The following is a 21196-nucleotide window of genomic DNA, read 5'->3' as shown; positions in this document are numbered from 1 at the left end:
ATAGAAAGATCTATCAAGAACCAATGAAATATATAGATCGTTCTGTCTCCATGCAGGTAATGAATTAGGAATTCCAGAAGAAGAATTAATAGAAGTATCTGAAGTTGATGAAGGCTTTTACTCTAGAGCTACTTCTACTACAAGTCATTCTATTTCATCAAAAAATAGCAGCAACACCAGTAATAAAACAGTAATGAGCAAGAGTCAACGAAGGCCTGGAGGAAACAAAGCTGGAGGAAAAGAAAAAGATATGAGTGTTGAATCCTACAAAGAACATTTATCTCACAAGCAAAATCAGCGGGCACTCAGTGAAAATCTAGAACTTCTCTCTTTAAAAAGGCTGACCCTAACTAGCAGCCAGTCCTTGCCAAAATCAGGGAGTCATAGCTTGGCTAGAACTAGCACTACTCTTTTTAGTAAATCCTTTGAGCAAGTCTGTGGTGGTGTGATCCCAAGTAATCATAATGGCACAGAAACAAATAGGCTTTCAGTGTGCAGTTTGCAAGAAGGGAATCTGATATTTGAAACTGAAAGAATAGATCTTATGGTTTCAAACAAACAGTCTAATCAGCAGCGACTACCTACTATCAGCATTACTGTCTCAACAGACCAATAATCACCTAACTAATGTTGCTGAGTAGAAAAGAGGTCATTCAATGATGATACCACATTTTAGGATCTTTCAAGCTCTTTTTTAGTCAACTAAATTGCTTCAAGTTACTTTTGTTTTACAATAGTAAAACCTAAATTATTTCAATCATTAAATGTTAAAATGGAATAGAATGGATCATTCAGTAAATACTTTACAGTATTGATATTTTAATATGTGGGAAAATTTAGGAATTCATTTGCTCAGCAGATAAGTTCTATTGGAAAATGATTCTGTGATATTCCTCTATCAGATGAAATCTTTAATATCATTGTGCTGTTTCTGGATGCTGAACTTTTATTTCAGTCATTATTAGATGTGGCCTAGAATTGGCTTGCCAATTCCATTCTTAAAAGCAAGAACCTTCTTCCTTTGGCACACTGAAAAAGGTTATAGTTTAAGTAGCCGCTGATATTTGAAAAACAATATTCAGATCTATGTACACAATCTGTTATCGATAAAAAATTAATGTGTCATTATTGTGCCAATACTGAACAATGTGTGTTCAAGCCACTATTTTCAAATTTTCAACTTTTAAAATAGCTACGGTATTCCAGTATACACAAATCTTTTCTGCCTTCAATAACAGCAATGAATATTTTACAGTATACAGCATGCACATATGTTATTATTTTCTAATATCATGAAGAAAATAATATTTTTTTTACCTTTCCACCATCCCAGCCCTAGACTGTTAATACTTTGTGCTGGCCTATCTTGATTTGATTGATCCAGCTGCCAAGATATATTTGCTGTTGCATTTAAACCATCACTAAAATGGGTGTAATTCAGTGTTTGTATAATTTTATGTTTACAGGCAGTAGTGGTATTGTAAAACAGTGTTTTGGGCTTAGAATATACAGTAGGTCTTGGCATAGGTCTAAAATACAGTGCACAAAGAGATCAGTTGGAAGAGGAGAAAGTTATTCACCTTCTTTTCATTTGGAATGGGCTACAGTTCTACTTTTATAATGCCAGTGAATTCAAGATGATTAAGGTGACACTTATTTTCTGGCATTAGGGTCTGTAACTCAAACCCAGGAATCAATACTGAATCTATTTTCTTCTCAAGTTGAACAGAGATATTCATCTAAAATACTTTAGCATTTTTAAGTGGAAGAGTAGTGTGGATTAGAAATATTTTTGAGTTTGCTCCTTACTTTCATTAAACTGGTTTTAAAATTGCATCACATTAAATCATAAGCTTTACACTGTATGGGAAATAGTTATTATGATAACAGATGATACAATATTTTGGAAGGAAAAGATTTAGTTTTGTCTTCTAAAAATACAATCTGGCATTTTTATTTTTGCACAGCCATATTGATAATTTCCCCAAATTTACACCCTCCTTCCCCTCTGATTTCAGCTAATTAATTAATTTATAACAACTTTACAGGGGATTAAAGAATGTATATGAACATTGGCATCACATTCTAGTGCTTCCTACATGTTCATGAATCTTTGAATCCTCGTGCAAGAATAACACGGCTTATTTTTATTCCTCCCCCCCACTGCTTTTTGCAGTGTTGCTTTTCAACCAAAACACTTTCTAATAAAGATTTTATATTTGTTTTTAAGCAAGAAGCAGCTTGATAGTTTTTATATTAACTGTACCATATAGTTAGAAATTCTATTTGTATTCAAAGAGAGACTTTTCAATTTCCAGAGACCCAATTTTTTAATAAATAGTAGGAGCTTTTTTTTGCAATTCTTTGTAATTTACATTTTTTGGAACTCTTTCCGTTTTCTGAAATATCTGAAATTTAAAATGGACAAAACCTAACTAATTTTAATTTAATTTTATGAAATTTCTGAGATGCTTATTATAACAGTATTAATAGGCTTTATCCTTACATAATTTTGTACGTATTTTATGGTTTACTAGTATTGTATTAAACATTGATTTTGAAGAATTAGTTTCTGTGCAGGAATATACAGCCATTACTGATGAAAGCTATTTGAATTTATTTTACAGTTCATTATTTAAAATTCCACAAGATGGAATTAAAGTATTTATAGTACTAAAGTTTTAGGACTCTAGAAAACATTTTTGTTTTAGTATAAAACAGTTTTTTTTATACATTCAAATAATTTAGAATTTCCTCAAATGCTACTACAGATGATGGAATAAAAAAATCTATAAAGTTAAGTTGCTTGAGTGTCTTTGAACAAGGATATGTGACAGCTATCTATTCTACATGGTAATATAAATAAATGTATGGCGCATATGCATAGTTAATTATATTTATGCATACTCAAAATATGAAAGAGTAGAAACCCAGAAAATATGAAATAATCTTAATATATACAAAATGCACAGTATATTGATACTAATAAAAATGCTTCCCATAACTTTGGAAAAGCACAATGAAATATTTTAGCAGAATATTACTGAGGTATTCATATTTGATTGAGTGCAATATGAATAATTTTTTGTGATTGACATTCTTGGTTTTCATATTTCAAACTGATAATGAAGTAAACTTTTCTGTGGTACAGTAACTGTAGACTTTTGTAAAGATCCATTTCTATTTATTAAATATATAAATTAGTTCTGTGAATTTTTCAATAATTTGCCATTTACAAGGACGAATACCATTTAATAAACTATTAATAGTATAAAATAATAATATGTGCTACCCACTTTTACACTATACACTTGTGACCATATCCTGTTTTAATTACAAAGTGTTTTTTGTATTTTAATAAATGAACTGTTCAGTTTAAGTTTGTATTTCCATGATAACATTTAACATTGATTTACTTAGTTTGCAAATATTGTTTTCAGTTACTGAAATAGTTTACATTGAGGATGATGATGATGATGTAAGTACCTGTCACATTGGATTTGACCAGTATTGGAATTGCAAGTGGTGGTAGACTAACCCACTTAGTCACAATCCCAATAAAAATCAGTCTTCTATTTTTGTTTGTTTATTTTATCCATAGCTTACAATTTATTATTTTATTCCTATCCCTCTTAAGGTGCCAGAACAAAGTAATAACTACAAAGTAAAAACTGGACTATAACCAACAATATTTTTAAATATTAAATACAAAAAATCAAAACAAAAGCTAATTAAAGAAACAGAAAAAAGAAATAGGCAAATTGAAATAAGTACTCCATAAATTCCTGGTTAAATAGGCATGTCATCAGCTCCCATCTGTAAGAAATTGCATGAGGTAGACTGAATATCTCTTAAGAAAAACAATTCATAACTGGGACTCTGCCACTGACAAAGTCCTATTCTTAGCTATCACATTGAGCTAACTATACCAGTAAGACATAAATAAGGCTACTTTTGCTTGGCTGAATCACGTGTATAGGTAGTCCTCAACTTATGAGCCCCAAATTTCTGTTGCTAAGCAAGACAGTTAAGTAGGTTTTGCCCCATTTTATGACCTTTCTTGTGACAGTTGCGAGGTGAATTACTACAGTTGTTAAGTTAGTAACATGGTTGATAAGGGAATCTGGCTTCCCCGTTAACTTTATCAGAAGGTCGCAAAAGGTGATCACATGACCCTAGGATACTGCAATTGTTATAACTGCCAAGGTCCAAATTTTGATCACATGGCAATGGGAATTCTTCAGCAGTCATAAGTTATTTTGTTCAGTGCTCTTGTAATTTAACAGCCACTAATGGTTATACAGTAAGTTGAGGACTACCTGTATTGGGGAAGGTGATCTTTTAAATAGCTGTTTTTTATCTCATCCATCAACTATATAATAAATACAGAATCCAGTAATTATTCATTACGTATCAGAAAGTTCAAAAGAAAATTGAGCTATTATGTTAATTTACTGGATGCATTTAATACAAAAGGAAATGAAGAAAATGAAAGAAACTGCTTTTATCTGAACTGTTTTTTCCAGAAGTTTAAAATATTAATATATTGCTTATATTAATATATGTTGCATACTCCTTTGATAAAATCTCTGAGGAATAATATAATTATCCTCCCCATTCAAGTTTATACATATAATAACTTGCATTTTTGTAATTTTTATTGACTTTATCACGGGTTTTTAGTATACTATTGGAACACATACACATAAACACACCTTGAAATTTTTTGCAATTATGAATTTATGGAGCTCTTTATAATCAGAGTTTAATTCAAGTCTGCCCTCCAGTGGTCCCAAAAAAATTTGCTTAGTGATATACAGAATTATAATTCTATTAAGGTGATAAGCTGACCAACATTACATTCTAAACATATTTGGTGTATACCGTATTACAGTTAGGAGATGTTAAAACTGTTTGAATTCCTATGTAGCAAGATTTCCAAATATTATAATTTAACTAGCTAATAGTAACTGATGAACATTCAAAATTCTCAACTGTAGTGAATATAAAAAGTCTACACACCTATTAAAATGGCAAGGGTTTGAGATGTAAAAACCAAACCAACTGAAATCTTCCAGAGGAAAAAAATAAAAATAAGAAACTTACAATAACATAGTTCCATACGTGTATACATCCCCTTATAAACAGAGATGTGACTGTTCAGAATTTAACTAATCACATTCAAACTGATGTTTAGTAGTAGTTAATACACACCTCCCTTCAATTAGTAACTAACCAAGCCATATAAAGTTCAGCTGTTCTGGTAGGATTTTTCTGACATTTACTCAGTAGGCTGGCTTGGTTGCTCAACAGCGAGATACTGGTGAAGCGGTCACAGCAATGCCTGCATTTTTTATGTTGCATGAGAAATGTATATCTTCCTTCCCCTGTCCTTACCACTTTCTATAGAGGGACGATTGAGAGCATCCTGTCATATTGCATTACAATCTGGTTTGGAAGTATTACTGCTTCAGACAAGAAGGTGGTGCAGAGAGTGGTGAGGATGGCAGAAAAGATTATTGGCAGTTAACTCCCTTTATCTAGGACAAAGCATATAAGAGTTGCATGAGCAGGGTCCATAGTATTGTCTGGGAAGCTACACATCGTCTTCACGATCTGTTTTCCTTGTTCCCTTCTGGGAGGAGGCTCCATGGTATCCAAAGCAGAACATCCGAATTCAGTCACAGTTTTGTTTCATATAGCACAGAAGGGTAACCTGTAGAGGGCTGTGCATAGGAGATGCCCTCACAATCTGACACATTTGAAGCACTTTTTCAAGGAAGAGTTATCAAAGGTTCCCAAGGCAAGACTGAATACTAATTATCATAAAATCAAAAGAAGCTTCAGCAAAGAATTAGTTTAAGGATATGCACACTTGTGCAACCATGTTATTGTATGTTTTTGTTATTTTCCTTCCTAAAAGTATTCAGTTTGTTTTTCAATTGAATTGTACAGCTTATATATTATGTTAAAGGTGGAAAAAAATCAGAAATGATTTTTCTTGGTCTGATTTTTTTATATCTCAAAAAATTTAATGGGTGTTTAGACTTTTTATATCCACTGTATGTTCTTTAATTTTAGGTAATATAACACATGAAAGAAATTGCATTTTGACGAACATACTGTATATAAGCAAACTTTATATACAAAGATTATATATTACACAATATAAAAGAATTTAAAGATAGCTATAATTGTCAGATAATGTTATTTAGCAATAATTAGAATTAGAAAAACATTTTTTTTGTTAAATTCAGGAAACAAAGAAAATGTGAGAAAAAAGCTAAAACTATCTCTGTCCTTATTTCCTAGGTTATAAGAGAGATGAAAGGGAAAATATTCAGGCTTTGAAAATTCTGTTATATAGCCAAAAGCAATAAAATATAGTTCTAGTCAAACTTGTCGAATCAACCAAGGAGCTCCTGCAATGAACAAGTTACTGCCGGACAAAGTCCCACTGTTTCTGTCCAGTGCTCCCCATGGGACTTTCCTACTCAAAGGGCTGACAGGCATATTCCCATAGGGATCTCACTAAAATTTGCATTATTTCTTTTTTTAGGTTTTTTTTTTCTTTTACATTAGCTGTTTACTTATGAAGTATGCGATTTCTCCTAAAAGAAAAACATTTTGAAAATGCCAACTGGGGCATCTTTAGCCACTCACTCTCTCTTAGTCTAATTTACCTCATAGAGTAATTGTTGTAAAGATAATACAAGGAGGGAGAGTATTGTGTGTGTTTGCTCCCTTATTTATACAAATAATAAAGACAGGGTATAAACGAACAAACCAAAATTCATGAATATTCAAAATTTGCTAAAGGAATAGTGTTTTTAATAAAAACACTTCTAATTTTATAGTTAAATAAAAGGTGCAGACAAATCCAGGGAAGGAGTGAAGATTCTTATTTTTTATGTATTTATTAAAACTAAAGTTTCAGTGTTTTGCTTTTGTTGTTCATTTGTGTTAGTTTTTGTGTTTGCATTTTAGGGGAAGTGAACATTTAAGATTACGCTAAAGGGATATTTATGCACATGGGTTTTTTCCCCCTAATCATGGTGCTGACGTTGATGCCTATTTGGTAAGCTAGTTTTTCTGAAAAGTCTGAGGATGTGGATGTTGTGTGGAAGTGTTCAGTGTCTCTGGTCAATTTGGTGGGTGGCCAACAATGTTTGTCCTAATTACCTGGCCAGCAGGAGAAACACAAAAGCAGCAGCAGGCAAAGCAGTGGCAGACGAACAAGTAGTGGAAGAGAACATGTAGATTTCTATCGATGTCTCCTTGAGTGGCAGAAGAACGAGACTGCATCAGGCAGTAGCTTCTCCATTGGAGAGGCTCCTTGTTGAATTAGTGGCAGGCAGCAGAGTTCAGAGGTGCTATGGATTAGCTGCCTTTGCTCCAGCTGATGGGTGATATGGAATGACTCCAGAAAACATAGCAGAATGGCAGAATGAGTGGCAATAGACTAGCACTTAGCCCATATTCTCCATTTATTCTTTGCTATTACAGAGGATATAATGACAAGCTGGGCAGAACAGGATGAGGACATGGCAATGCCTACAAGGTCCTGGCTGTTGGAGTCTCCAATGAGTGGAGGGCTCAGATGGCCAGGCAGCCTGCAGCAGTGGGCGCAAGAACAAGGCAACAGACCTGTGGGGGAGGGCTGTCTTGTGTCTTGCAGCTGCCATTCAAACAGCCACAAGGTAAAGCAGCCATTTTGGAGGATTTCCTTGTCTGAGAGGACATGGGATTGAAGTTGCTGGCACATGGATTCAGGCCATTTGTATGGGACATATGTTTATTACATACCTGATGGACATTGTGGTTTCTGATGGAACTTGAGATTTTTCCCAAAGCTCTGGCACACAATTTGATTGATGCTCTCATTACTCCTTGGAATGAAAAGGCAATGGGTTGCTGGACCAAATTTTGCCTGTGGGGATTCTGTGCACACGGATCTTGCAGAGTGTCATGGTTAACTGAACTACTTCAAGAGATGAAGTGACACCAGAGATGCCCAGAGCACTGATGGAGGAAGAAAATGAAGTTGACTGAGCAATGGTAAAAGCCTATATTAGGACTTAATTTGGGTGGCAAAGCTTACTTACTTCTCTATCCTTATTGCATCTGCAGATAGCTATCCAATGGCTTTGTTTTTGTTTCAGTAATCAGATTCCTCCTGTAGCAGCTCTTGCAGGGCTACAGTGAGGAATATTCTCAGTAACTGTCAGATAATCACTTGACTTCACTCAAAGTTTGATTCTGGCTGGGTAGATCCTTGGAAGTGACACCTATATCTGAGCACTATTATTTGGGAAAAGTTTGAGCCAGTTGATCCCAAAGAAATGGACAAGGTTCTCGTGAACCAGACTGAAAAGGTTGTCTCTCAGGAGGCCTTAACCAAACATGAGGGGCATGGGTCCAGAAAGCAATTCCCTCATGTTTGGTTAAGGCGTTCTGGGAGATCAGACAACACTTTTCTGTCTGGGTTCAGACCAGGTATAACACTGAAATGATATTGTTCATGCTTGTTGAATACCTTTGGAGGTCTCGAAATAGGGTGATGCAATTGTGCTGGCTATCCTTGATCTTTTAGCAGCTTTTGATACTATCAATCTTAGTATCCTTCTGAACTGACTCCAGAGGTTGGAAGTGGAAGGCATCATTTTGTCGTGGTTCTCCTCCTTTCTCTGTGACTGCTTCCAGTTGGTATTGATGGGCAAGGAGGGATTGAACCCTATGTCCCTGGAACATTGGGTTCCTCAGGACTTTAATCTCTCCTCTTATACATGAAATTGCTGTGTGAGGTTATCCAACAGTACAGAGTGTGATATGATCAGTACCCTGATGATACGATCAGTATCCTGATGATACCAAGTTAGACATTTCTATCTCTGGCTGGGCAAGTGATACTACTGCAGTCTATCCAAGTGCCTGAAAGCGATAAAGGGTCTGGATAGAGATGAACCAACTTTGGATCAACTCTGGCAAGATGGAGTGGCTCTGAGGTTTTGACCCCCAGGATCTGGTGATTTTGTCATCTTTGACTCTGGCAGGGTTGTTCTCTTGAGGACCCAACTGGCAGTTCTTCTGGATTCTCAGTTCCTGTTTAATGAGCAGTCACACTTTAGTCATTTAGTCAATTTTGATTACTCCAATGCACTTTACAAGGGGCTTAAAGACCACTCGAAAGTTACAAGTGATCCAGAATGCAGCAGTATTGGATCTTCACTGGTTTGCCCATGTTATACTTCTGTTGTGTGAGTTGCACTGAGTCCCACTTTTCTTCAGGGTGGATGCATGGAGGGGAGAGGAAATTATTTAGCAGGCTGCAGGAACAGAAATCCTGCAGCCCTATAAAAAGTTTTCCCCTCCCCTCTGGGCACAGAGGACAAATCCTTCAAGAATTTACATTTTATGACAGCTGGAAGTGATTTATGTGCTGTAAAACACCCTTTCCCAGATCTGAATGTAACTTTGAATGATCAAATGACCAATTGATATTCAAGGACTACCTGTATTCTTATAAATATCATGGGATTTTAAAAAAATAAATTATGTATCTGTTTACACATGAAAAATCAGAGATGACTTTAGCAGCTCACATTAAACCAATAAGATAACAAAAATCTGGATAACCACATTCAGGTTTTGGTAACTATTATTGCTGTCGAGATTTTTGCAGTCCAGATGTCTTAGTCTTAATCTATGCATCTCTGGCTGAATCTATTCTACTTGCTGAAGCTTGTTCAGTTACGTGAGAGCTTCAGTTATGCTCTCCGGGCATTAGTGCAAATTGCTTTACAAAAAATAAAATGTTTTATTTAGACATTCAGACAATATTTTAGAAACAATTATTAGATCATTCTACTGTGACATACTTCTATTTAGGAACAATATTCAGGCTGTCAGTTTTTTGGACTTTATTTTATTTTATTACAAGTAATGAATGAATTTTGCACAAATGAAACATTCTAAATAAGCTTTGACATTCAGGATAAATTAATACTGTATACTGCACAAAACTAATTATTGCTTTAAATTAAGGGAAACAATTGTTTCTATATCCATAAAGTATTAATCTATTTACCTTACTGCCTATGAAACCATATTCAAAATTCTGAAACAAATCAAATTTTCTTTCATTTAAGAGCCATATCATACAAGTCCACATTATTTCCTTCCTTGAAAAATATGGCATTAAAAAAATAAATAACTTGATTTTTAATGGCATGCATTTTTAGATTGTATAGTCAATAGTAAAGGTTTGCTTGTAGACATCCTATAAATTCTAGGCCAGGCAATTTATTCTGAATCAGGGACAACAACTTACTCTTCAGCAAGCCAGCAAAAAATGATATTGTTAGCAATGTTCACTGAACAAGGCCATTTTTTTTCTTGACAATCTATATAGCTTTTTTTAAAGGTAAAATTATATGTCAAGACTATAAATTTGAAGAAGTAAACTACCATCTTTCCCATCTTTAACCCACAATCCAATGGCTGCAGCCTAATGACGGTATAATCCTCACGTAACAATGCAACCAGGATCACTAGAACTGTTGTTGCTAAGTGATGCCATCATATGATATTTTGCCTAATGACCACTTTGCTGAGTAGTAGACATTGTAGTCCCAACTAAAATCATTAAGTGAGCACTATGTGTATTGATTTTCAATAACTGTTAATAACACTTTTAACAGAATAACTATTCTTAGTACATAATATTTTTCAAAAGTACTAAATAAACTGTATACAACATATTTAGCATGTTTTTTCATTTTTACCAAAGCTATGCAACTGAAGTTTCTAGAAAGCAAATTGCTAACAAATAAGTACATTTACAATAAACATAGATATAAATATATATCTACTTCAGCTAACATTCTGGCCTCAGAAAATCCTTTAAGCCATCATATATGGTGCACACTATTCTACAAAAATAGTTCTTTCAGTTTACTAATTTCATCTTTGGCCAGATATTCCATTTATAGTAATATAGAATAAAAATACTGAATATATTTCAAATATATTTACGTAATATACCTTTGTTTGAAGTGACATTATGTCATAAATCTTTTATTTTCATTACAGAATCTACAAGAAAATAAAACAAACAAAATTGAAGGTCAACATTTTACAAGAAATCTTAATGCATGATAGCAAGTTTATGATCCTTAGGAAGTCAATTTCTTAAACTGATCTTAACAAAATTTCAGATTTTTGTGCAAGAATTGATTTCAAGAAACAATTACTATTTTATTATTATAATAAAACTGTATCAGAGTCATTATGAATTTTATTTCTTTATGCACTTTTACACAAACTTACTTGCCCTCTAATCTCCAAGGGAGATTTTACACGATTTCTTTCAAATGGAAGTTATGCAAGTAGCCCAAAATAGTAAACCAATCATCCTGAAGCATACCCTGCTTTTAGCAAATGCCAAAAATTAAGCTATGACTATCAGACAGTAAACAACTTGACATTTGTACATATACATTATCATGGAACAAGCCAGATTAATACCAGTCTTTCCTCCTTTCTTTTTTCCCTTCCTCTTTTCTGTTTTCAAATTAGCATGCAATTTATGCTGCTAACCATTCACGTTAGATTGTGTTGAAACTGTGCACACCAGGACTATTGTGCTGTAAATAATACCTTTCTGCTATAGTTAAATGTTATCCTTCCAGCAAGGCAATCTTTTCGGTAGTTTGCTTGTTCTTTGTAAGTTAGACCTTTTTCTTGTGCTACAGCTGTCATGTGGGAGGCTGTCTGAAAAGCTTCCAAATTAACCAAGCTCTAGAAGCATGCATTAATAGCGAGGCAAAGTATTCCGTCTGTGAATGTAGGATTTATATGTTTTATGGATCCTTCAATCTTTTAAGATATTCGTTAATTTAAACACAGTTGTTCAAATGTGAATCACTCTTCCAATCTTGTGTTTAATTGGTATTCAGTGGAATGGGCACCAAGTCATTGTCTCAAAATAAATAGCAAGTTACACAAGCCTCATACTGTAGTTCCTGATTGTTACCCTATTTCCTAGGCTACATCCTTAAGTACACTTTCAACATAGAAGATAATTATTAATTTGCACCCAAATTTATCTATGATTTCCTATTCCTTGGAAGAAAGTGAAAAGTTTATCAAGCCATCCTTGTTGGGAAAGAAATAGACAAGGAACTAATAGACAGCTGTACATCATCATTCTATGCTTCTCCTACTATCTCCTCTTTTCACTGAGCAAAACCTACACAAGAAAAAATTGAATAGTGTTACAGTCTCTGTATATTTTTAAGTTTGTGTGTATCTGTATTTGATACTCAGATTATAGTTGAAGTGCAATTTGATTTGATTAAATACTGTCAAGTCAGTGTTTTCAAGGATTATCTGCTTCCAATTGCGCCCTTCTGGCATGTCAACAGTTGCCTCTGTATTTGAGTTCATCTAGCTTGCTGCTGCTTGTCATCGTCTTCTCTTTCCTTCCAAAGCCTTCCATTGTGGACTAGAGACTTTGCATAATGAGCACACCACGTCTCATATTATGTCAGTATATTATAATTTGAGTCTGAACAGTTAGGCCTTGAGTGAGAAATTTAATTTGTTTTACGATCCATTTGTTTATTTTTCTGCCTATCTATATCTCAAACGTTTTCTCCAACTCAAAAATTTAAAAGCATCAATATTTTTTCTATATTACTCTTTGAGAATCCAGCTTTTACATCCAGAAGGTAACCATATAGCTTGCTAATGCATCCGTATACTGTATTTATTAATTTCTGTTAGAAAAGTACTAGGAAGTAACCAAAAAAGGCCACTCTTTCTGCACCAGCTGTGAATCACTTTAAGAATTCAAATCACAAGGAATAAATAGTAAAAAGACAAAAGAGATGCAATATAAATGCTAAATGATAACTTCCTGCCACTATAATTAAGTGCCAAATATGTACAGTAGACATTAATTATTTTCTCACATGATCTAATATGGTTGGAACTACGGGCTTTTCCCTGCTGCTAAGTTAAAATTTAGCTTACTGTTACTTTACAACTAAAACTATTTTTATTTGTGCCTATTTAGATTTTCAAAAACTTTGGTGTAGTGGGCAGTGTTTCTCAACCTTGACAATTTTAAGGCATGTGGACTTCAACTCCCAGAATTCCACAGCCAGCATTGCTGGCTGTGGAATTCTGGGAGTTGAAGTCCACATGCCTTAAAATTGTCAAGGTTGAGAAACACTGGGTTAAGGTGTTGGCACTGGTGGGATTCAAATATGTGAATAACTGGTTCTCTGTGTGGATGCCGCTTCCAGAAGTCCATTCAGGGCCTGGGCAACAAAAAATTAGCTACCGGTTCTGCCAAAGTGGTGCGAAGCACTGGGTGAATCCCACCACTGGGTGTTGGCCTAGAAACCACAACACTGTAAGTTCAGGCATCTCTTAGGCATGAAAGCCAGCTGGATCACTGTAGGTCAGCCAATCTCTCTCAGCCCAACCCACCTCAGAGGGTTCTTGTCATGGGGAAAAAGGAAGCAGAAGTATTAGGCCTCTTTGCCACTTTGAATTGTACATAAAAAAGCAGAATGATAATATAATGTTAAAGGGCTTTGGGACTTTAAAATTTAAACAGACAGGCACCTGCCATATAACACTCCAGACTTAACAATTTTGATAAGAAAAAGTTTGGATAGTGGATGTGGCAGTACCTGGAGACAGCAGAATAGAAGAAAAGGAACTGGAGAAAGTAACAGAATCGAAGATCTGCAAATAGAAATAGGATGACTATGGCAAAAGAAAACAGGTAATACTAATAGTCATAAGTGCTTTGGGTGCAATCTTGTTGACTACCACTGACATTGATAAATTCACCATCAGTTAATTGCCAAAGGCAGCTTTACTCACAACAGTTTATATACTGCTATGTTATTTCTAACAATATCAAACATCCACATCTGCCTCTCCCAGGTCCTTGGGAAGTAAGACTCAAAAATGCCAAATCCATTCTGAACATCTGGTTGATTGTGTGAAAATAATACGCACCATTAAACAACAACATGCCTTATCCCAGCTTCTTGAGAAGAAATTCATAGGTGGATAAAAATGCCAAATCATAACCCTAACCCTAAACATATGGCTGATTGTGCAATGAACCATAATAATGGAAAATTGAAATTGAAATTGAAATCTAGTCATGGAAAAACACGGTAATAATTTTTAGCATAGATATAGCAATGGATTGGCCTTAGAGAAATATGTTGCAGCAGGAATATACAGTAATGGAATTGAAATGCCAAATGGCCAAACCATCAGGAGCTATCAGGATGATGCCTACAAGTATCTAGCCATACAGTTGGATAACATCTAGCATGGACAAGTTAAACTCAATTGGTAAAGAATACTAACAAAGAGTGAATTGTTAAAGACAAAATTGAATGGTAGAAACACTATCAAACGCATCAATCACCTAGTCCATATCTATGATATGATATATTGCTGAAATTATTAACTGGGCAGCTTGTACTGAAAACAGACTATTCTAAACTAATGGCTATTTAATATACATTACATTCCCATAGTGTTATTAATAGATTATATCTGCCCTACAGAAAGGAAGGCAGAGATTTACTTCAGGTCAACCAAACTGTCAAAGAAGAAAAGCACACATTGGTTGATTATGAAAAAGACAATCAAGAACAATTACTGATGCAAGTTAAAAGCAGAACTTACTGAATGTAAGGAAACAAAATATGAATATTGAAATAATGTAATAAATGTAATAAAACCATTAACAAGAATCTTAGCTAGGAAAAGCATTACATGATCAATGTATACAAAAGGTAGAAGGAAAAGTAAATAAAGATAAAACTTGGTGATGACTACAACTGGAAAACTAAAAAAAGAAATTAGTCTGATTTTGGCCGCAGAAGAGCAAGCTATTTAAACTAATGCAATCAAGATGAGATTGGAAAAATTATCAAATGATTCAAAGTGCAGATTGTGTAAAATAACGGAGGAAACAGTAGATCATATACTTCACTTGTGCAAGAAGATTGCATAAACAGATTCTAAACAACATAATACCCCAAAGTGATTCCATAGAACATCTATAAAATTTATCATGTGCCAGTAATAGAAAATAGGTGGGAACATGTAATTAAGAAAGTTGTCAAAATGAGCAAGTTAAAATATTATGATATTTCTGAATATGAGCTAATAGACTGACATCTTAGTGTATAACACAATGATTTAACTATGGTTGAAAAAAACAAAGCATGAATAATTGATGTGGCAATCCTAGGAAATTGAAGACTAGAAGACAAATAATTGGAGCATATCATAAAGTATCAAGATCTGAAAATCGATCTTGAAATATTATGGCATAATATTGACAAAATTTTCACTTATCAATTACAAAAGACCACACTGCTTGCATCCGCACATATATTATGCTGATATATTAGACCAGACGATTGGCCTATATTTGGCCCATGGGGATTCCCCAAAGACGTCAAGGGGCTTTCCCCCACCACCCTGGCCCCATCTAGCCCAGCAGCCCCCAAGGCGTGTGCACAGGAGACTGAGCTTGCGGAGGCCGATGGCATCTGGCAGCAGGGGCTGCATAGCCCACTATGAATACTGGGCTGACCCTCTAGCAGCAGCGCTGCGGCAGCACCGGCAGTATGTGGAGTCCGGGGGGGGGATGTGATGTGGACTGCCAGACATGCCTACTCTGTCATCTCTTTTTGGTTAGAGAGCAGGTTGCCACTGGTCATCTCCTCAACCCCCTCGCAGGTCTTGCCCTTGGCCCATGGGTGGAGCACATTCCCCTCGTGCACCTTGGTACCCACTGCAGCCATGGCCGCCAGATGCTCATGCAGGTCCAGTAGGCCGCTGCCCAGAGCTGCAGGCCTGCCCAGCACAAAGGCGGGGAAGCGGTCGGCCAGGAAGCCCCGAATAGAGGTGGTAGAGCACGCCCAGGGCCAGCAGGTAAAAGGCCACCCCGAGCGGGGAAAGCTGGATCCACTTCGGCACCATGGCCGCCCAGACCCAGCAGAGATGGGGGGAGGCACGCAATCCTGGCTGGGACTGGGTGGCCATGGCACTGATAGGGATCCTGCTTTCCCCACTTGGGGTGGCCTTTTTCTTGCTTGGCGTGCTCTTCCACCTCTACTTGAGCTTCCTAACCGACCGCTTCGCCTTTGTGCTGGGCAGGCCTGCCACTCTGGGTGACGGTGGCAGCCTAATTGACCTGCGTGAGCTGCTGGTAGCTGCGGCCTGAGGCGGGACCAAGGTGCGTCAGGTGCACAAGAGGAACAAGCTCCACATGCGGGCCAAGGGCAAAATCTGCAAGGGGGCCAAGCAGATGACCAGCAGTGGCCTGCTCTCCAACCACAAGCAAAAACAGATGGGATGGAGTAGGCATGTCTGGCAATCTGCATCACGTGCCTCCCTACTCCCCTCCCCATTGCTGGAGGGCTGGCCGGTATTTGCAGAGGGCTGCAGAGCCCCAGAGTGCGCCAGTCAAGGGTCCGGGAGGCTGTGGCTGCTGACGGACACCGTTGGCCCCCATGTGCTCGCTGCCCTCTGTGTGCGGGGGTTGATGGTGTCAGGCAGCAGCTGCCCTGGCCCCTGCCTCACCTTGCCTTGCCCCACAGGAATGGCACCCCATCCTACCCCCTACCTCTCCTCACCCCACAGGACAAGCCTCCTGCCTACTGCCCTACCTGCCACAGATCCCCTGAATCTCCCACAACCCTGCCAGGCCTCCACAGGCATCCCCCCGAGCAACACAGAAGTGGTCATGCCCAGTCAGCTGTGACCACTGCAGCCATGCCCACCCAATGGGTCATGCCCCCTGCCCCCCCTGAGGGCACCACAATGCTGATGCAGCCTCAATGAAATTGAGTTTGATACCCCTGCATTAGGATATCCAAGGTTCTTGGGAAGAACTCTGTATGAGATTTGTATGAAGGCCAACATCAGTTAAAGAACTGACAACTGAGATTTCACAATGTGTGCATATAATATTAATAGTTTAGGAACATCTAACAAAATTATAATAATTCCTTTTGTCTAATTCTTTTTTCTTAAGGAAGACTGGTGATAGATTTTTTTTTAAGCCTGTGGGATTTTGTTTTTCAATACAAGTGCTAAGTCAGGATTGTTTTTCTAATACAACCCTAAGTCAGGCAAGCCAGCTTGGTGACTGGGTCAGTCTCTCTCAGCCCAACCCACCTCACAAGATTGTTGTTGTAGGTAAACCAGGAAAAAGGAGTACCAGTACTCTCGCTGCCTTGAATTACTTTTAAAGTAATAAAGGTGGGTTAGAATTTTTGTTAATAATAATAAAAAGGTGGAATAAAAAAAATCTGATAGTAATAATAATACCCAAATTGGATGCCCTAGAAATGTTCCGATCAACTTTCAAAATTGTGTTTTTTAGGCTATCATAAACGTCAGTTGCACGTGTTAAAGCAGGCACAAAGCAGGAAGGGGATCCATACTCATCGAGCGTGACATCAGGTTTGACGACACTTCCTGTAGAGAGGAAACGTGAAATCCCAGCTAGACCGTCACGTGGATTGACGATTGATAACGCGGTGTAGGTTTGGGGGGCGGGGCGGATCTCCATGGCAGCGCGCGACTGTTTACTGTCAGTTACTGTTAAGAGGCAGCGTCACTAATCCCGTAGAATGAGCATATACCAGGAAAGGACTCTTTTTACCTATTGTAACGTTCGCTCCTGATTCATGACTTCAACCGATACTACCGTGACCTTTCTTCCTCACTTTTGTCGGCCACACTCTTCAGTTTTCTCTGCCTCGATGATGCTTTTTCCTCCCGACAGCCTTCAGTCCGCAGCGGCCTGGAAGCAAAGCCCCGCCCCGAAGGCTGCCCCGCATGCGCCCTAGGGCCAGCCGCGTAAGGTTGAGCCTTTCCAACCCCCGCCATCGCGCTCCGGCTGCTTTTGAGTTGCTGCTGCTGCCGCCGCTCCCGCCGCCATGCCGAAGCTGAGCAAGGAAGCTAAGCAGCGACTGCAGCACCTCTTCAAAGGTGGCCAGTTCGCCATCCGTTGGGGCTTCATCCCTGTCGTACTTTATTTAGGTCAGTGCGGAGGGGGAGAGTCGGGTCTTAAAGCGACGGCCTGCCAAAAATGACGAGGACTTCCGTTACCTGCCTTCGCGGAGTCTTCTGTAGTCGTTCCTTGCACAACAAGGAATGGGGAGTTGAGATCAAAAAGAGCCTCCCCTCCCCGATGGTTGTTGTTGCTCGTTTTGAATTAAATTTGCAAGATCGGTAACCCAGTCGGTTTCCTCCTAGGCAGCATCCGTTAAAAGAGGCTTTTTAAAAAGAGGAGGTCAACTTTGGGGTATCAAAAGAATAGGAACTAAATGGTAACAGGTCCTGTTTATTCTCTTTTTGAAATAGAATGGAAACAACCAGCCAAATGATCAACAGAATTAGTGCCCAGCAAAGAAATTAAAAAAAAACCACCCCAGTTCTGATGCTTACACTTTATAGGATGTCTCCCTGTAAAAAGAAAATAAATCAAAGAATGAAAGGATTTGCAGCACATCTCTGAAGTATTGACTTTTTGTTGCCAGGAATTAATAGTTTGAGGTAATATCCTGCCTTAAATCAGATGTGCCGTCCCAAGGTCCTATTACTGCAGAATAGGTACTTTTGGAGTAGATACTTATTTGAAGTTGATGCAGAAAGGGTGATTTCTTTTTTGTACATCTCTCCCAACTCTGGACACTTCTAGATTGACTTGAATTATTTTTCCCATATTTATTTTACTATATACGAAATGCCTATTGATCAAAATTGCAGTGAAATATGCAATCGGTCATTCATAAGATTTATGTCCATGTGTCCATATATATGACACATATATATAAAATAACATTTTCCATAAAGGCTTTCATCTTGTTTTAAGATCAAGGCTGTTGAGAAAGATGGCACATGGAGATAATTCTTTTCATATACAGCTCTGCCCACAATCTTTCAAGAAATTGCTCATTGGTGGAATGGAGTACAATTATGATAGACAGCTAATGGGTAAACTAAAGTATGTCTTGCAGATATTCTGCAAGAAAAAAAATGATATAAATAAACTTTTGCATATTTGTAAAACACACAGAGTAAATTCAGAGTTTGAACTTGCTTTCTGGAAAAATAATTGAAAGATAGAATGGCCTCTTTTGGATCTCACTTTAGGCCCTAATTTCTATGGTTTGTTGGAATATTTTTTCATAAGCTGTGACTGGGTTCACATAATATGCTAAGCTATACTGTAATGTAGTTTTGTGAAATCAATAGAACATTCAATAAACTGCAGTCTAGTGTATGAACAAATCCAGCCAAACAAAATATCTGAATGAAATACTTGCAAAATATGAGTGAGAGAGGAGTGAAAGATGGAAGATATATGAATGATGATAAGACAATCAAAAGAGTTGATTTTTTGTGCTATTGCCCTTAAATGAAGCATAACTGTGCATATAGAATAGGGGTAGGCAACCTTGGCTCTTTTATGACTCGTAGACTTCAACTCCCAGAATTCCTGATCTGGCATGGCTCAGCATGGAAACCTCTCCCTTTCCCCTCAGCATGGCTGGCTCAGGAATTCTGGGAGTTGAAGTCCACGAATCATAAAAGAGCCAAGGTTGCCTACCCCTGATATAGAATATACTTTAATGGAATTGTACAGTCAATTTGATTCACCTAATATAACAGATATTGAAAAATCAAAGCTTATTTGTGCAAGATGGTCTGTAAATGGTTACAGAACACTACTGTTCTAACTTAATATTGCTTCCAGTTCTAGCTACAGTCCATTCTTGTTATGTGTGGTAGTTATGTTCTATGAAATAAATAATGGAGTGAAAATTGGGACAAATATAGGACTGAGAATATTACTATGAATGCTGAGACAAGAAAGTAGAGCATTTCCTAGTTTGACCTTAGCTGGGAACATGCCCACTGGGTGAATCAGATTTTTTTTACCAGTCTGAACATGTCTGTAAATGACTGTGAAAGCATTGCAAGTATTGATTTAATGAGGATTGTTGGTAAGATTTTCTAATATGACACATCCTATAGTCTTTTTGCTGTAATAAATAAACATTCCATTTTTAGTTGGAAAAATGAAATCATCTATATTTAGTACTTTACACGTAAATTAAGCTTACATCTGCTTCTGTGAGATAAGTGGGAATCAGGAGGGAGAGAAGATTAAGACAAAAAATACAATGAATGAATTATTGCATAGTTAATTTAATTGTACACTTATATAATAAATTTATAATTCATATTTAAACAATAGGTATATTCTGAGTAGCAGTTTTACAATATACTTTAAAGATACTATATTATTGAATCTGGATACAGAATTATGAAAAACTATTTTAATTCAGGCTTGAGAAAAAGATAATCGGTATTAGCACATTACTAGAATATTCAAACTTTTCAAATAGGAGAATAAAGCAAATAAATTTAATAAATAAAGTATTTTTATTTTGTTGGCAGTACATCTGCTCTTTGTAGTCTCACTAAGTGAATAACTTGCTAGTATTTAAGACAGCTCTTTTCTGCTTCTGCTAAGCAGCAAATAAAATCATATTAGTAAATATAGAATCTGTTGGTGGTTATAGATACAATGCCAAGAAATAGACCAACTAGATATCAGGTCTTTTAATTTCTTCCTTCCCAGATAGATATGTATTGTTAAGCATATAATAGGAGGATTCATACAACACAGTAAGCCACAATATTTGCATTTAATTTTCTCTGAGAGTCACATGAACCAATCTGTTGAAGATTACAAGTTATGTTTTGTGATTTGGATTTTATTTTATTTTTTTCAGTTGACTGGTTCCATATAGCATTTGTAATTCATAGTATTGAACCATCACTTGCTAAATACAATAAGTGAATCTAATCTACAGAAGGTGGGAAAAGTACAAGATATTAATGCATTCAATATATCACATGTAGTATTTACAGGGCTTTTTTTCAGCCGGAACGCGGCGGAACCGCGTTCCGGCACCTTTTTCCGGGCCGGCCGCACCGGAAATAGCCCCTCCCACACCGGAAATAGCCCCTCCCAAATTTTACTTGCATTCCTGTTCTCTAAAGGGGCGGTCCTAGGGTTTGATGAGGGCGTGGCCAGGTTTGAGTTCCGCCACCTTTTCTC

The 21196-nt window shown here is 37.0% G+C and overlaps 2 protein-coding genes and 1 long non-coding RNA gene across 3 annotated transcripts in view; 2 read left to right on the top strand and 1 right to left on the bottom strand.

Annotated features, from left to right (window-relative positions):
* Positions 1-3564, top strand: part of FAM126A (family with sequence similarity 126 member A) — a 32812-nt gene extending 29248 nt beyond the window's left edge. Inside the window, exon 10 of the mRNA XM_015810571.1 lies at positions 57-3564. Within this exon, the coding sequence (XP_015666057.1) occupies positions 57-616 (560 nt within the window). The 3' untranslated portion in view covers positions 617-3564. The remainder of the gene's footprint in view (positions 1-56) is intronic.
* LOC107282755 lies at positions 135-17859 on the bottom strand. The gene is made up of 4 exons (XR_001548786.1): positions 17723-17859; positions 11044-11094; positions 7807-8022; positions 135-230 (listed from the first exon to the last, which is right to left on the bottom strand). It is a non-coding gene; the product is annotated as an uncharacterized LOC107282755 (long non-coding RNA).
* Positions 17860-17904: 45 nt separating this feature from the next.
* The window catches only part of TOMM7 (translocase of outer mitochondrial membrane 7), a 12695-nt gene continuing 9403 nt past the window's right edge, over positions 17905-21196 (top strand). Inside the window, exon 1 of the mRNA XM_015810608.2 lies at positions 17905-18102. Within this exon, the coding sequence (XP_015666094.1) occupies positions 18000-18102 (103 nt within the window). The 5' untranslated portion in view covers positions 17905-17999. The remainder of the gene's footprint in view (positions 18103-21196) is intronic.

Source organism: Protobothrops mucrosquamatus, unplaced genomic scaffold (assembly GCF_001527695.2).
Source record: "Protobothrops mucrosquamatus isolate PMUCROS unplaced genomic scaffold, P.Mucros_1.0 scaffold12, whole genome shotgun sequence".
Classification (NCBI taxonomy): domain Eukaryota; kingdom Metazoa; phylum Chordata; class Lepidosauria; order Squamata; family Viperidae; genus Protobothrops; species Protobothrops mucrosquamatus.
The sequence above is the reverse complement of the archived record's forward strand: the minus strand, read 5'-3'. Positions and strand labels throughout refer to the sequence as shown.